Source organism: Pelodiscus sinensis, chromosome 12 (genome assembly GCF_049634645.1).
Source record: "Pelodiscus sinensis isolate JC-2024 chromosome 12, ASM4963464v1, whole genome shotgun sequence".
Classification (NCBI taxonomy): Eukaryota; Metazoa; Chordata; order Testudines; family Trionychidae; genus Pelodiscus; species Pelodiscus sinensis.
In genome coordinates this window covers 13,999,988-14,018,076 of record NC_134722.1, presented here as the reverse complement: position 1 = coordinate 14,018,076, position 18,089 = coordinate 13,999,988, and the positions used below count along the sequence as shown (strand labels likewise).

Here is an 18,089-nt window from a genome sequence, read left to right as displayed (position 1 = left end):
CTGAGGTATACCCACACTGACACACAATACAAAGGAGCCTCTGGCCTAGTCGCCCAAAGTTGTGTAAAAAGTCACAAGGCTTCCTCTATGTTAATAACCTCGTAGTGGGCTAGCAAACAGGAGGGGCTCCTAGCATACCATTGGCAGCTTCTAAGGGGAAAAGATTTTTTTACTTCAAGCTGGGCAATGAGAGCTTGTGAAATACCTGCACATTGGGCCCCATGCTCTCATTCTCTGAAACCAGAAGAACAGGCAACATTTCTTGTTCCTCCTCCCCGGACATGCACACAAAAATTAAGCTCACAGCTATCAGATGGCAGTAGGTGCGCCTGCCTGCCAGCACTTTGGCCTGGAGACAATTGGATGCACATTTCCAGTTGTGGTCTGACCCATTCACAGAGTAGCAATGAGACACGTCACTGAAGTGCCTGCTATTCCCAACTGAAGAGCTGAAGGCTGATGGATAAAATGTACATTTTACCTAATCACATTGTTATGCTTTAATATGCATTTGCATTTGAAAGGTGAAAGCAAACTGGAAATATTTATTCTGGGGAGAAGAAGTTTTATGCAAAAATTCAAGTTGCCATTAACCTCATGGAAATGGTCCTTCTCTGTCCTTCAGCCCTGGAGCACTTCCTCAGCAAAAATTGAGAGAGATTCACAAAGGAACACAGCAAGGGGTCTGAGATGCCAGTGACATGTTTGGGACCGGCCATTCCTGTCAACACAACATGACATGATAGGCTACAACATACTGCAACCTCCTGACATTGTCTTTCATGTATTTGGTGGCTCTCTCCAACTCCCTGGCTGTGTCCAGACTCAGGGTTTTTTTTCGAAAAAAGTAGCCTTTTTTCGAAAAAACTTCACCTGCGTCTAGACTGCAGCCGCGTTCTTTCGAAATTAAATCGAAAGAATGCGGCTTTTCTTTCGACGGTGGTAAACCTAATTCCACGAGGAAGAACGCCTTCTTTCGAAAGTGCTCTTTCGAAAGAAGGCGTTCTTGAAAGCAAACAGGCTTTTTAGAAAGAGAGCATCCAGACTCACTGGGTGCTTTCTTTCGAAAAAGCGGCTTGCTTTTTCGAAAGTTCCGCGTGCAGTCTAGACGCGCTCTTTCGAAAGAGGCTCTTTCGAAAGAGGCTTGCAGTCTAGACATAGCCCCTGTGACTAACACTGCCTTCCCTCCCCACCATCTCCATTATCTATCTTCTGATTAGTCAAGAGAATGCTCTAGACCACTTAGATAAGGTAGTTGCCTTAGAAAAGCATAACTGGCCTCATGTTTGTCAGTTACACAACTCTCAACCTGTCAAGGCCCAAATGTGGGACCCTCTGTGTGGCACAAATTATTCATGCAGGAACCCGAAAATACTGTTAGATTCTTTCATGTAAAATAACTTTTCATCTAGTCAGGGTGTGTGTGCTAGGAACTTTCTAGTGTCCAGAATATGAGCAGACAAATTCTGTAATGCAGCCTACTTTGTTTAGTAAAAACCCTGTTCCCCTTCTATCTCCAATACATAGCACAGGCTTCCTTTTAACTGGAACATTTCCCTTGGAAAGAATGAGTTAATATGATCAGAAAAAAGATTAGCAATCTCCCACTCCCAGCACAAGCCCAAAATATGGCTGACATTTACCAAACCTCACACTCTAGGAGGCAGGTCCTTCGTTTCCTTTTTCCAAACATACAACCTCAGTTAGACAGTACCCCCCTCCCCCCCCCCCCCCCCCCCCGTGTTGCTTCCTAGTTCAAGGATTTCCGCCATAATCCCTGCTTCATCTGAGCTCAGAGTTTTGAAAAAGACCCAAGGCTTGGAGACTGAGAAATTGAAACATACAGCATTTTGCCAAGAACAAAATTCAGTGATTTGAAGGGTTTGCAAACTTCAATTTAACTGAAACAAGTACATGTTACCCAATGTACTCCATGTTTCCCAGTTGGACTAGTCATGAAGTGGCATTTGGAGAGAGAACTGCGATAGGGAAAGAGACCACACTCTCAGCTTTAGACAGGTTGCACCTCTATAAACTGGAACTCTCTTGTCTGACAACATTCATGGTCTCGAAGGATCATGGATGTTCCAGGATCGGAGTCCTGTTATACTGCAGGGGGTTGCAGGGCTGGGAGCCTGAAGCTATGCGGGGGCGGGGGGGGGGGGGAAATGTGCAGCCCAGCTGGGCTGCAGGGAGTGGGGTGAGCAGGAACCAGGAAGCATGGTGTGCATCTCAGCTGGGCGGGGGGGGGAGAGGGGCAGGAGCCAGAGTGCAGCTGAGCTGAGCTGTGGGGAGATGGGGGGAAGAACCAGGAGTCGGTGTGAGACTCCATTGGGCTGCGGAGGGAGGCAGCTCAGCTGGGCTGTGGGGGGAGCAAGGAAGCCTGTGGGGAGCACAGGGTGGGGAGGCCAGAAATGACCTCTCCTGGTCTGGAAAAATCCCTCATCTGGGACCAGTCAGGTCCCAAAGGTGCCAGATCAGGGTTGTCCAACCTGTATTATGTACTTTTATCTATCATGTTAGTTCCTCAGGTTGTACCATTTGAAATTCCAGAGGCTGGCAGTGGCTCAGTGCAGCCTTCAGATTCTCTTTACATCCCAAGGTCAACAATCGATTATAGCCACTCAAGAGCTTTTTTTATCTAAACTTATATGGGTCCTGTTTGTCAGAACGCGAAACACCGAAAAAACAACTTTCCGTAACTCCAGAAATAGCTATTGCAACCACATGTCAGTTTCACATTTTGTCCAAGCATGACATGACCCAAACAGAAATCTATTCGCTCCAAAGCCTGGAGGGGGTGGTAAACCTCAACGTAACATAGTTGGACTAAAAGCAATATTTGAACAGCTTTCCTTAGAGCAGATCAATGCGTCCCTCATCTTAAAAGATCTATTCATCAGCTGTGTTTTATTTGTAGCTTTACCAACCCAGGAGATAAGTGAATGACGTGACCATCTTTCACAGTCACTTCTTATTCCATTCAACAGGAAATGACTTGTGTATCTATATCTATTTCCAGAGCCCAGCCCAGCATCCAAGTCTAGTTCCACATAGATCTTTTAGTACTCAACATGTAGCAGCATGTTCTTTCCACAAAGCTGTTCTATACACAGTGGAGGCTAAGAATGGATTGTTCAAAGCCAGTTTCAGCAGCAGATAAAGATCCAACTGTCAATAGGGCAGACTTTCTACCCTGAGGAGCCCCCATGGACTAACCTGCAGATTCAGATAAACAAAGGTATTTCATTTTCTGAGTGACCCTGTTGTTGGGAAGTGTGGATAAACTGAGAAAACTGCTGTAAAAACCCACCTGGGGCACTAAACAGTATCATGGATTATGGCTTTTGCAAGTTGGAGGTGATCACAAGACCTTATCCAAACACACAACCTGAACTGCTGTAACTATACCAGTATATAAATCAATATAAACGTGCTTTATAGCTGTAGTATGTATTGCTATATGAAAAGGGAAATAAACTATACTGGCATATGGCACCTTTACACTGATATAAAATGTATCCACACGGTGGGCTGCACTCTCTCCAGTTTGGTCCCATCTTTTTTTAAAGAAGGGTGCCCAAAACTTGACATAATATTCCAGGTGAGGCTGCACCTGTCCTGAGTAGAGCAGCACAGTTCGCTCATTGTCTTACATGGAACACTCTTCTTAATACACCCTAGAATGTCAGCCTTTTGTGCACCTGCGTGATGTTGTTGACTCATTCATTTAGGGTACGTCTAAACTACCTCCCTCTGTCGGCAGAGGGATGTAAATTAGACATATCGAAAGTGCAAAAGAAGCAGCGATTTAAATATCCGTGCTTCATTTGCATAAAGGCAGCTGATGCTTTTTTTTTTAAACAGGGCTTTTTAAAAATGGCAGTTTAGATGGGACATTAGAGTACAGGATCTCTCAAAATGGGGCATTTCTGTCAAAAATGCCCCATCTAAACTGCCGGGGGTGTTTCGAAAAGTCCCGTTTCAAAACAAAAAAAAAGCAGTGGACAACATTATGCAAGTGAAACATGGGATATTTAAATCCCGGCTTCATTTGCACTTTTGATACATCTAATTTACATCCCTCTGCTGACAGAGGGGTGTAGTTTAGACGTTTGAGTTTCCAATATAACTCGCAGATCCTTTTCTGCCATGCTATGGCCTAGCGAGTTATTCCTCACTTTGTAGATGTGCGTTTGATCGTTTTCCTTTCCCAAGTGTAGTACTTTGCATTTGTCTCTTTTGAATTTCATCTTGTTGATTTCAGACCAATTTTCCAATTGATCAAGGTTATTTTGAATTCTTTTCTTGTCCTCAAAGTGCTTGCAACCCCTCCCAGCTTGGTGTCAACCATAAATTGTATAAGTGTACTGTCCACTTCATTATCCAAGTCACTGATGAAATAATTGAAATCTATGAGTCTTTTTGTATCTGACCTACAGAGGCTATGAATCTATTGCAGGTCTCAGCTTGGCTGTCTATTTCTTGTTGTTGTTGTTGTAGTTTTTTATTCATGTTGTAGAGACCATACGTACGAGAGCTATGGCTGCACTATCTGGCTTGAAGTGCTTCTATCATGTACAGGGTTAGCAGCTTCATTCAATGGCTTTTGGGCCTTGTCCTTACAAATTGTTCCAGCACCCCAGGAGAACCTCAAGCTTTCAGCTACAGTGGTTCACAATTCAGTCTATACGTGATAAAATGGCCGCCATCATAATTACCTGCTTATTATCAAGGTGGAGTGTAAATTTCCATTCACATGTTGTACTTGGTCAGCAGTGTCAGAATGCCCACTGCAATGGGACACTATTGTGCTGTGATATTTAAGAACACCACCATGGAGCTAACATTACTGTTACCGCAACTTCATTATGCTGATCTAACATAATGAGAAAGTGCCTCAATCCTATGACAAGAGGTACTAGAGAGACCCAGTCATAATTCATATTAAGAGTACATTTATAAATAGTTTGTAAAGACTTAACTAATGATTAATAGATGGCTTAATCACGTGTTACAGCTTGATAGAGTCCAATCAGTTTTTTTATAATAATCCCATAATGCCTTCTACTGATGTCCTGAATAAGAGGGCCTGGGTAGGTCTGATAACCAGACCTTTGCACTGTACAGGCACTTCTCTGAAACTACTATCTTATTCATCTGCAGCTCAGCTTCCCCTCCACCCCTTCCAGGTGTTTTAGTTGTAAAGAAAACCTCTCAAATGGCATGGACTGTAGCCAGTGCAAAGATGCCTAGGTGACTCTGAAAGAGCTCTGACAGGTGCGAATTGCCCCATTCATCCCCGTGAGGTGTGAACCAGGACACCCAATTGAGTGTTGACACTGTTAACTATTTCATTCCCTATGTAAAAGAGGAGAGGCAGGGTCACATATCTTTATAATTTCATAGGAGCAACATATCATTTTGATACCACAAATGGGCAGGAGGTTCCACTGCTTATATTTTTCCCTTCCAGTCAAGAAGGATCCAGGCCCAGAAGGACAGCAGATTTCATGGACATATTGAAGCCTCACCAAAGGGAAACCTAGCTCAAAGAGCCAAATGGATGTCAATCAACTGAGAGGGGTTTGATTTTGATGAGTCAAGTGAGCAATGCTTATTGGGTGGGGAGAAGCTAGATGAGTACCAACAAGAGTATCTGATCCAAGTCTATAGTACATACTACTCACATCTGTACACATGTATCATCTATTACTCTCTTATTAATCCTTTGTAAGCTATTTATAAACATGTCCTTCATATAAAGTGTGACCAAAACTTCTTGGAGAGTTAGGGCTTTTCTCCACTACACCAGGGATCAACACTGAAGCAATTGATCCACCAGCTTTCATTTTAGCGTGTCTGCTTAGACATGATAAATCGTCCTCTGAGCTCTCTCCTGTCAATGCCAGTACTCCACCAAAATGAGAAGAGTACCTAGCATTGACAGGAAAGCAGCCCCCCCACCAACCTTAATGCACACAAGACACTGAAGTAAGTATGGGGACTTCAGCTATGCTATTTGCTAGTAGGTCAACTGTGGGGGTTAGTGTAGACGTGGCTTTACAAAGCTTGGGTCTGCTGTCATTGAACTCAGTGACAAAACTCCCACTGACCTCAATGGAAGGAGGATCATGCCCACCGTCTAGTTTTAATTGGTGTAGGCCAGACCCATTTTCAAGAAGCTGGATGTGGGTGTTGCTAAATTCTTCTATGACTTGTATGTCCTTGAAAGTGACAATATACTGATGAATGCTTCTTGAATGCCCATTTGCTTTTCCATGACATTCATCCTCAAGGTTTAAAATATTGCTCTTGAAAATGGAGTTCACTGATGGTAAAACAAATACATTGTTCCATTCTGGGATATGCTCTGTAAAATTGATCTGTCCCAACTGAAATCAGCAAGGAAACAGGAGTCCAAGAGGAGGAATGAGAACAACGGGTACCTTGTGCTGAAACCAGCTGAAGCATCAAACACATTTCGTAAGCAAGGAGTACAGCCAACTCTATCACTACGGTTTTATAAAGCTAACTTCAGTCAGTTCATATTGAGCTGTGGCTGTGTGATTTGCTCTCTTAGCTGCTATAGAGACTTTCTGGAAGCTTCTCATTAGCTTTTGAATAGAGACATGGCACAAACTGGACTTCTAATTTTTCTCATTACCATACTACTGCTGGATCAGACTACTAGCCAGGCTTCCAAGTTCAGAGCTAGAAAGCACAGTAAACGTAGAGTGAAAGGTAACTGGTTTAATTGGGGGGAGTATATGCAATGGGCATTTACAATATTCTTAAATATTATTTGAGTCAGTGGTTAATATTTTTAAAATGTATTATGGAAGGGTATTTGTGCCTATATTTACTCTGTTTAGAGAGAGGATTTTGTACGCATTATTTGGGTTACAAGTACTAATAAAGCAAAGTTTAATGTGACAAATTGTATTGCATAAATTTAGAATTAGGATAGAGAACCAAATAGTGTCCTCTCGACTCCATTGACTTTATTTGAGATTTTGAGTTATAATTGAGTTTGTAGTTTGGCCCATGATCTTCAGGTATGTATTAAATAATAGATATATAATGGATGTATTATATAGTGGAATGTCATGTGCATCTGATCAAAACATGCTGAATAAACTAACAGATTTCCATGGATTATTGTTGGGATTTATTTTCTATGAGCTAAAAAAGTTTTATAACTTTTAAAATGAGATATTTGTAGGCTCTTCTTCTGTTCTAGCTATTTGGAGAGTGTTGTACAATGACAGACAAAGGGAGCCAGGAGGAACTGGTGAGAAAGGTTTAGTTTCCCAATAAAAATATACAGTGCAAAGATGAAAACCTTGAATACTGTTGGGAAATGTGTATTTGATTTAAAAGCTTACCTCCCATTTTTTTTAGAAATCATAATATAGGCTACGCAGTTGGTGAATGTTTAACTTTTCATGAAAAATAAGCATCATACAGAAGTCCATTTCTTGCTGTGTTCACACAACTCTGAAAGTAAGAAGTCTGTATGATATTTGTTTTCCTTTTCAATGACTCTGTCTAGTTTTGAGTGGCTTATACCATGCTGATTACCATGATAGCTCAGAGCCCTGATTCCTCTTGTAATCTAAGGCTATGTCTACACTGCTGGGCGGGAGGGGGTTGGAAAAGGTACACAAATTGTGAACAGCAATTTGCGTACCTTTTTCCGATGTGTGTGGGGGGGTTGTTTGTTTTTTGGGGTTTTTTGGAAGTGGCTTTTCTGACATTTGGCCCATCTACACTGGGCTAAATGTCGGAAAAACCTCCTCTTTCAGAAGAGCCATTATTCCTCAGGGGAATAAGCCAATTTTCAGTGAAGACACTTTCACAGTTAAGTGAATGCAAGTCCACTTACATCAGACCATGTATCTTAGACTAGGCCTCAGATGTAAAGCCAAAACCAAATCTCTTCAGCATGCCCCAGTAACATAATAACTGTGTCTGAATTGATAGTTAAACAGCACATTAAAAAGTTGGATTTAAGTGATCTACCATGACATTTCATCAAAATTGTATGAGTATTTACCTAAGGAGAATGCAATTCAATATAAACCAATGTGGAAAATAGTTAGCTATCATATTAATACTATACTTAAGTATGGGAATTAATTTTACTAAACTTGTGTTGTTTAAAATAGTTAAATATGCAATTTTTTTGTTTATGAATATTTGTTGCTTTATGTGCAACCTGCATAAACTTTATGTTGGTATAATCTCGCTGATTTCAATGTAAGAAGATCCACGGGTGTCACAAAGCACAATCAGACCCAAGTGAACATTTTGTTTGGCTTGTAATTATTACTAGAATTGTGATTTTTTTTATAGTATTTAAATGATTGCTACTTAATGCTATTGCATTATAGCATTTTAATTATCTCTGAATATTGTGATTACTCTGATTTGTCTCCCATATGAAGAACTATGCAAATCTCATTTGCATGGAAGCCCATGATATTTTAAAAGAGCTTCTAACTTAAAGACATTCCTGAATGTGTATATTTACTTATTTATGTATTTGTTCATTCATTTAAGAAAAGGATGGTGAGCTAAAGACTCAGATTGACAAGCTGTGGCAAGAAGTAAACTCCCTGAAAGAAATGCAGGCACTTCAGACAGGTAAAACGTTTTATGAGCCTGTTTTTAATAGGAAATGTCACAAAACCTTCTTTGATTAAACCAAACATTCTCTGATCCTCACTATAATGTTCAATGGGGAATCATGCTTCTTTGACGGTGGGGTTAGCGATGTGACACTGAGATATGGATAACATCTTCCACTTGATGAAGTCAGCAATGACCTGAATTTTGGAAAGCTATACCATCATGCCTTGTGGTCTATTACTGGGGAAGCATAGCCAAAAATACATGAGATTTAATAAATGAGGCTTGTGCAAACAAAGCATTGAATGTAATCTCTCTCTTTTGAAGGACATTTCACTTGAAATTAGCATTTGAAGGGAGGCGGGTGGTGAGAAAAATGACTGGAAATGAAGCCCTAAACAGTTTTATGTACTCGGTATGTTATTTTGCCAGTGGTGATATTTATCTATAAATTGCCCAGAGATTTGAATTATGAATTTCCAATCAATATCTGATGGTCAGGACATACTGAATTAACCTTTCAGCACCTTCTGTCTTCCATTTATTTACTAGGGACTAGACTTAGCTAATGCATAACATGCTTTACTTTGGCACTTAAATGTCACAAGTATGAAAAGACCTTTAGATACTTGTCTTTGGTGTAAAGCCAAGAATACACCTACTTCCTGACAACTAAACAAGCTCTGCCAACAATATAAACATCCATTTCTCCTCAGCGTATGTTTTGAACCCGATGAGGTGAAGTCAAATGCGTAAAGTTGGCAGTTGGAAGTATTTACAAAAATAAATGAAGTTAAATAAACAACAGGCCTAAATCGCTTTTGTGTGTACATGTGCTCTCAAATAGCAGCATAAAGAATCCTTGAGGAAATTTAATTCCTGGGTGTATCCAAGGCCGAGAATGGTCCCCAAAGTAGGTTAGTATAAAAAGCTTGAAGATGAGATTTTCAATAGCTCTTTCTGGAGTTAACCTCACAAGTCACAAGTGGGATTTCCAGTGGGACTTGGGGCCTCATTTTCTTGGGGACTTTTAAAAATCTCCCATTAAAAAGTCAACTCTGTTCTACAGTGACCCTAGCCACTTTACCAGCCTACATGGAAAATATTCTTGGAGCTCCCCACACCTGCAAAAACCTGCCTACAAACAGCCAAATGCACACAATGAAAAAAACCAAAAAAAACAAAGAAAAGTTGAATAGGTGTGAGCTGCTCTCCTGCCTCTAGAACTGGTCCAAACCCTATTTTAATATGTTATTTTGTTTCTTTACATGTTCAACCATATCTATTCGCAGTCTGTCTTCGTGGAACAAAGATCTATAAGAAGTGCTACCTGGCATCAGAAGGTGCCAAGCACTTCCATGAAGCTAATGAAGACTGCATTGCCAAGGGAGGGACACTGGCTATCCCCAGAGATAATGAAGAAACTAACTCCCTTCGAGACTACAGCAAGAAAAGCCTGCCAGGGGTTGCCGATTTTTGGTTAGGTATCACTGACATGGTAAACGAAGGGAAATTTGTTGATGTCAATGGGATGGCTCTAAACTATTTCAATTGGGATCGCTCGCAACCAAATGGGGGAAAGCGTGAAAACTGTGTCTTGTTTTCCCAGTCATCTCAAGGCAAGTGGAGGGATGAAGTCTGCCGTACTGTCAAAAGATATATTTGTGAATTCCTGATCCCATAATTCCATTCCCATTAGCTGCATCAGTGTATTTGGTTATTAAGATGCAGTTTTTGCATGGGAGTAATTCCTCTCTCATACAGCAGTCAGTTGTACACACATCCCACAATACACAAACTTCACACTAAGCAAGAATTTTCTTTATTAATTTATTTTTCCATTCATTGGTTAAAAAGGTTGTATTTAGTGAGGTCTTTCACCATGCAACTGTCACATATGCTGTATGTGAATGTGCATAAAGTTTGGTTTTGAGATGTAGTGCATAATATTTTGCCATACTCTCACAGTATGATGTTCATCTTATCAACATCGTAAAGTCAAACCCCATCACTCAGACTCATACAGTAAATATCTCTATAGATTAGTCTTTGCTTAAACTCCATGCAGCACTCTGGTCAATATATATGGAAGTTCCATACATAGAATGTTCACAAGCGCGTGAAGATTGCTAGCAAGAGGCTATGGAAGCTTAAATAGGACTTTAGTGCAGTGGAACTCAACAACGTGGCTCTGAAATGAGATGTTGATCTAAAGGAAGAACAAATGAATAAAAGCTAATGTTATTCTGAAAGATTATGGAGTTTAAAATGACACTTTTCTAGAAAATGGGGAAAATACTTCCACCAGTGAATGAGACATCAGCCTGACTAGAAATGTTTGCTTCCACTTAGATTGTTTGTATTCTTTTTAAATGTAATGCATGTTGTTTAGAATGTTCTTCTGCCCATTCTGAAATTTAATGTCAGGGCGAGAGTATGCTTTTAGCTTGCCCTCCATAATAAGGAGCAGAGAACAAGCATACCACCCAGAAGGAGCAGTTTGCTCAAAAACATATTGACTTCTGAGGCTCCGTGATTGCATTGCAGAGGAGTAATTTATAGCACCCTTTTGTAGGTAGGTTGATAGGAAACCAGTTCCATTGCTTGGCATATAGGGATGGAAGAGCCATGGATTCACCTGTAGGCCATGGATTCACCTGTATTACATGGAAATATCTAGGGCACAGCCTCTGCACCCACCCACGGATGAGCCTGGCAATTAACACAGCCCAAAGAGAGGGGGACTCTAAGGCTACGTCTACACTGTTGGCTTTTGCCAGCAGAGAGTATGCTAATGAAGTGCTCATTAGCAACTTTTTGCGCTTCATTTGTATAATCTCTGCCCAAAGCTTTTTGCGCAAGAGGTTTTTGCACAAAAACTAGCAGTGTAGATGGAACCATTTTGTGGGGAAAAAAACCCTTTTGCATAAGATCCTTATGCCTCAAAAAAGGAGATATGCAGATCTTGCGCAAAAGGGGTTGGGTTTTTTTTGCACAAAACTGATCCATCTACACTGTTAGCTTTTGTGCAAAAACCTCTTACACAAAAAGCCTCGGACAGAGATTATGCAAATGAAGCATGAGAAGTTGCTAATGAGCACTTCATTAGCATACTCTCTGCAGGCAAAAGCCAGCAGTGTAGATGTAGCCTAAGATCCTACCTACATCTCTGTGAGCCTCATTAGTCAGGGGACAATCTAGCCACATTAAATGCTAGCTGTGAAACTGTTTTGTATGTATTGGTCATTCAAAAGATATTGTCCTTGTGCTTCTGCTCTGACTTGCTTACATGCAAATTTCCAGTTAAAGCACCTGATGTTTTCAGCGTGGAAGAATTACACTTTTTTTTGGCTGTTCTTAATCTTTCAAAAGAGCTGTGAATAGTGAATAACTTCTATTCATTTAGAGAAATGCAAACCAAAGAAAAAAAGAAGACAGCCATATACTTTTCTTTGCAATCACGCAAATACTACAATCCAATGAAGTTTGCAAATCATCTCTTGCATCCTAAAATCTGTTACTTGGAAGTCAACTCTTAGTTTTCCTTTTAATTGTACAATACATCTTTAATTGCCAATAAATCAAACACTATCGGGTTTTTGTTTTTGAGAACACGCAGATGTACAATCAGCACTTCAAAAATATACAAGGTTACATGCATTGTGGTTCTGTAAACATTGCGTACACATCTTGTACAAGAGAGAATTCCATCAACATCTGTGAATTCCATCTCAAGAGGCATTGACAAGATGGTATTCAGACACAGATTAGATTTGGGACAGGGCTTAGATTCATGTTCAAAGCCAAATCTGGGCTAATGAGTTTGTCACCAAAATCTTGTAAGCCTCTGGCCCAAAATACTAGAAATCATGAGAGTTCAGCTCTTCTTGTGACATTTTTGTCATCTTGAGTTCAGTTTCTCATGTGACTTCAGCAGCATCAAATACAGAAAATAGGCCACTTCTGAATTCAGATCAACTCAAGAACTAAAAGCATTGTAGCAGATGTGGGGTCAGTGATCCAGGATAAAGAATCCATTTCCAGTTGTGCCACCATTAGCATTTGTAAGTGGAAGCTGATAGCTCTGGATAAATGTTTTGTTCATCCACAGATCTCTCTAGCCAGCAAGGGTCAAGGTCACATAATTACTCACAAAGTAATCACCATTAGGCTGATTTTTACCCGGCCAGGAGATCACCAAAGATAATGCATGGTACTGCAGGAAATGGTGCACCACTCTTTGATAGGTTCACTCTTCCCATTGATCTAGCACTCCAAATGGACACTAGAGGACATATCAGTGGGATCATATTCCAGGTAAAATGCTATGCCAAAACCCTGACCACATCTAATCATTTGCTGCCCATCACCCTTATCAGAAGAGTAACAAAAATCAATGTGAGTTCCACAGGCAGATTTCACTGTGGATCATTAGCTAATTAAACTCTCCCGCAGTATCAATCAAATAAGCTTTTTTCTTCTTCTTCCCCTGTTGTGTTGTGTTGTGTGTACTGTCAAACAACTGCCTGCTTCCATTCCAGTAGTGGCCAATGATGCCTGCACATATGGAACCATTTAATACATCTATAGTTATTCTGACTGCACCTTCATTGGTGAAATAATTATTTCTCTAGATGAGGAACCTTCAATAGATGCTTGATTGTCCACCTTGCTAGCCAGCCTCCAAATTAACTTGCTTTGCTCCCATAATTTATCAGGACACTCTACACTCTACTAGCATCTTAGAAGATGCTACAATCCTCATTTGGTTTTGTGATGTAAATAAATGGAGAGCCTGTCAGTAGTTTGATTTGGTCTTGTGAGTGCCTATTCATTGGGTTAGTTATTATAGTTTTTCCAGATATATTTATATAATTAAGTTCAACATGTAATTTCACCACAGTTTTAGAAACCTAGTCACATGTGCAGTAGCACAACTATCTACCAAATTCCAAGGGGTTATTCTTTATTTTGACTCAATTTCCATCCATTTACTTTTGATAGCAGCAATATAAACTGACTGTGGACACCACGGGGGACATTTTTCTACATATAGCCTGTTTATTTGTTTAACAAAGTGTGTGACATAAGTGCCAATTAATTACTTCAAAAAGTTAGAGCTTGTATGAAAGACTCACACTTAGATGATTTGTCTAATAACTGGAATGTCTGAAGTAGACCAGAAAGAGAGGGTGAAAAGGCAGGTCAAAGAGGATGGAATGGTTGGCAGGAAGTTGAGGGTGAGCAGCAGGAAGTGGGCAGGGGAAGGAGAGGAGCAGGACAAAGGAGGAATTGGAAAAGATGGAGAGGAGGAAACAGAGTGATGGTAAGAGTCAACTAGTGGTAACTGGATCAAATCAAAGACTATTCCTCTTCCCCTATTCATTCACATCCATGAATGGGTCACTTGCTGAGCTGCACAGAGCTTTGCAGATGTGGCTCTAGAGAGCAGTGACTACAGAGTCCTAGAAGGACCTTGTTAAGTAGCACAGAGGATCCTCTTCTATTGCCCCCAGCCTCACTCCTCCACCCAGACTACCGCATCCTGCAGACACTATTAAGCAAAGGCACAGAGATGAGTACCGTCCTATCTGCACAGAAAACAGAGCCAGAGTTCACCTCTTTGCTCCTCTCTCTCCAAGAGGGCTAGCGTGGCCTCAAGAAGGGTCTGAGAGCACTAACAAGACACAAGCTGCCACATTCCTCTGCCTTTCCTCTAACTGTGATCATGGAACATATTGCATGGAGCCAGAGTGACGTGATGGTAGGCGCTGAGTGTTTGATGCCTGATGAGGAAACAACCTGTCCCAGATGGTGTGAATGACTGAGAGCCCAAAAGGGGAATGTATTTCCTAACCAAGTAGCCTAAGCTCTATGCTGTAGCTGCAGAATTGAAGAAGACTCCACTTTTATCCCACAATGATGAGTGAAATGGAGAAAGCTCCCAAAGCAACACTCTGTGCTTGGGTTCAAGGTAAAAGGGACAAGATGGTGAGCAGCAGGAACAGCATTGAGCCACAGGCCTTGAGTAGTCATGGTACAGTGGGACTCACACTTGTCTTTATATAATCACAGCTTGGGGAACACTGACATAAATCCCACTCTCTTTGAAAGAGAGGGTAAAGCTCTTTTGAAGAATTCTTATCCCAAGTACTCAGATGCTACTGGGACGGAATCTGTAGAAGCATCTTGACAGACAAAATAACTAGCCATCACACATGTAACCATCAGCTTCATGTAGCATGGAGACTCTAATTGACTATTTCTTCCCCTTTTTCCCACTCCCTATCCCTTATTTATTTTGAAACTGGATCTTTAATAACTCCATTCATCTGAAGAAGTGGGTTGTGCCCACAAAAGCTCATGATACCATCTACATGTTTTGTTAGTCTTTAAGGTGATCCATGACTATTTGTTGTTTTTTAAGTTTAGCCACCAGACAGGCGGGGGAAATTATCCATTTACAAATTTCTTTTTTTCCAACTTTTCTATGCTTTAAATAGTTTGATTCTTCATCTATGGTTGCTAAGAATAATTAATTGCAAAGCATTAATTAACTTTTTATTTTACTTTGATTATTAGTGAAATAATTTAACACAAAAATAAAAACAAGGAAACTATTGATGCCTGGTTAAAGAAAATCAAAATGGGACAAATAGAATATCAGATTCAACACAATATAAAACTATTTCCAAGTCATGTAGTGATCATGCAACTTCTGTTCTTCATGTTCAAAAAATGAGACCAGCCTTTTAAGAATTTAGCTTTTGTTTTATCATACATATAATCACTTCAAAGTTATTTTCATTTCAAAATGTTGGAAATGGAACAATGAATAGTTTTTTTTAGTATTTTTTTAATGTTCACCATTTGTATTGCAAATGTTAATGAACTCATAGACATTTTGGCTACATCTACATTGCACTTTCTTGCACAAGAACGTATGAAATGAGGCATGGCGATGAATATTGCCGCACCTTATTTTCATACTTAATGAGCCTCCATTTTTGCTCAAGGGGCTTTTGCACAAGGAGGAGCAGTCTACAGTGCTCCTTCTTGCGCAAAAACCCTCTCTTCCGCAAGAGCCATTCTGCCTGGAAATAAGCGGCAAAATGGCTCTTGTGCAAAAGCCCCTTGCGCAAAAATGGCAGCTTATTAAGTATGCAAATGAGGTGTGGCGATATTCATCCCCGTGCCTCATTTGCATATTTTCTTACACAAGAGAGCTCAATGTAGACATAGCCTTTGTGTTTGCCCAAAACAACCATGGTCTCTGGTAAATGAGACATCTTAATAATTGTTTCGATAAAAATTGCAAAAATAGGCCCCCTTTTTATGAAAAAATTGACAGTCAACAATTATTAAATGTTATTTCTGAAAACAGGCCATTTTAAAATAAAACATGCTTTTGTTTGAAAAATGTTGGCTACCTATAATCTGTATCTATATTTGATTTTATATACAATATGAGTGTATGTCAAGATTCTCAGTATTTCTTTCATCCAGCAGAGGTCCATCTTTCCTTACTGAAACCCAGACAGAGTTTCAGACTAGTTACATACACACAGAGGGAGAGAACTACCAGTTCCCTCAGATGATTTTTTACTTCAATATAATCAAATGTAGATTTGGTTAACAGTACATGACAGAGACTGAAAACCGAACAAATGTAATAATTGAAAATGGCTTTGGGGGCCTGTGAAACCCATGACCACAGAGAACGTAAGTCTTGAATTTAAGATGGACTGTGGGTCTGTGATAGTCTGAACTCAGTGATTGGGGTGGGGAGGGGGCTGTCATCTTCATATGAATTATTAAAATTGCCTTGGTATCTCAGTCAGAGGCAGGACCCTATTGTGCCACTAAGGACAAAAACACCACTCCTGTGCCAAACAGCTTATACTCCCTCTTTCTTCTCCCTACTGGTTTCATAACCTCTGGATCTGGATTCATCCCCTAACCAGACCTTCCAATCATTAATAATTTGCTTTCTCACATCTCACCTGTAATCCCACTGCTGTTTTTCTTCCAGATTCCCCTTCTGCTGCCTTCCCCCTGATTCCAAACTCTGATGCTTCCTGCTCCCTTGCACACGGTTGTACAGCACCTTGCATAATGGGGCCCTGACCGTCTTTGCAGCTCCCAGGTGCTCCCATAATATAAACACAGACACGATCACTGTGTTTTGATCCCTGTCAGAGCAGCGCCTAATAGTTGGTTAAACAGTAATTTCCCAGTGATGATTTTCCTTAGATGGCAGACCTGGCAATTAGCTGTTTCCTTGGGTTGGCGGGCATTCAATATGGTACATATTTTGTAACTGTTAAGTAACTTACAATAAAAGTAATCAAGATCTGGAGTAGAAATTGCAGTAGTGACACCTAGTGGTCACTACAGAATAAGGTAGTTCATACCTTGTAAAAAATGCCACATGATCTCCGAAGTAACGCCAGTAACAAGCACTGCTAAAACAGCTTTTTCTCCCCCCTTTCTAATTGAATGCTAAAAAAAATCAGTTCTGTTTAATGCAGCGACCCACCTGTTATTACATTAAGAAGGAATCCATATTTTAGGAGTCTTCATTAACACCTAATTAAATGGTCCCGAAAGCAAATTGTTTGACTTATTTCTAGTTCATTTAACTGATGATGTCGCATGTTCAACCTATGTTATGAGACTTTGCTTAGACTGGACCCTTGTGTGGACAGCCAGGCCAATGCAAGAAACGCAGCATCAGGCATACTCTTGACAGGTCTATGAGCCCAGATACACGTGGCAGGTTCTCAAGAGGGCCAGTTCTGGGAAGAGATGGGAACTTCTCTTATCTGTTCTGCCAGCCAGTGTAATTTGAGGACACCACGTAGCCAAAGGGTTAGTTAGAGGTGCACAGGCTCTGAGTAACTATAAATAGCCCAGTTGTGGATATAGGGTTGTGTAGTGGCAGGACAGAACAGAAGCAGTGATATGGGGATGGGGTATATGGAGGAGCAATAACTAATTGTACAGCTCTTTAACAATGTGTTGTGCAGACCCTGGAATGGCAGCAAATAGAAGGGGCATGAGCCACAATCACTTTCTCACTGGACCGCAGCATTTAGTGCCAGGCCTGTGCTATGATCCTTCCTCAGCTTGTCCTCAGATAGGGAAAGCACTGCCTCTAAGTTCATGCATGGGACAGAGAGGAGGAAGCCTATGCTGCAGCCAACATCTGCCCCAGATACATTGAATTGGCTCATACTACACAGGCAGCTGGAGGCATTCTACAGACACAGATGCCCAAGACTGGCTAATTTGGTGCTCCAAGCGAAGATGGAATTTGGCTTCTTTCAGGCCCCTTCTCCCAAACACAACCCTAAATCCCTTACTCTGACTACATTAGTGCTCTGTGCTGCACCAGGTGGCACAAATTGTTATCTGCAGCTTTCCTACCTTAGGTTCTTCACACACACCCCTAC

The 18,089-nt window shown here is 40.7% G+C and overlaps 1 protein-coding gene across 1 annotated transcript; it reads left to right on the top strand.

Annotated features, from left to right (window-relative positions):
• The first annotated feature begins 6,480 nt into the window (after positions 1 to 6,480).
• CLEC3A (C-type lectin domain family 3 member A) lies at positions 6,481 to 16,186 on the top strand. Its single transcript, XM_006122433.4, has 3 exons — positions 6,481 to 6,744; positions 8,566 to 8,649; positions 9,927 to 16,186. The coding sequence occupies exons 1-3, from the start codon at positions 6,633 to 6,635 to the stop codon at positions 10,316 to 10,318; spliced, it is 588 nt and encodes a 195-aa protein (XP_006122495.2). The 5' UTR covers positions 6,481 to 6,632; the 3' UTR covers positions 10,319 to 16,186.
• Positions 16,187 to 18,089: the final 1,903 nt, after the last annotated feature.

What these genes read in the sequence shown, in the direction of transcription:
- CLEC3A (XM_006122433.4), top strand. Translation starts at nt 6,633, where the DNA reads ATGGCACAAACTGGACTTCTAATTTTTCTCATTACCATACTACTGCTG. An exon ending in CAGTAAACGTAGAGTGAAAG is followed by an intron (nt 6,745 to 8,565) that starts GTAACTGGTTTA and finishes CATTCATTTAAG; the next exon opens with AAAAGGATGGTGAGCTAAAG. An exon ending in AATGCAGGCACTTCAGACAG is followed by an intron (nt 8,650 to 9,926) that starts GTAAAACGTTTT and finishes ATCTATTCGCAG; the next exon opens with TCTGTCTTCGTGGAACAAAG.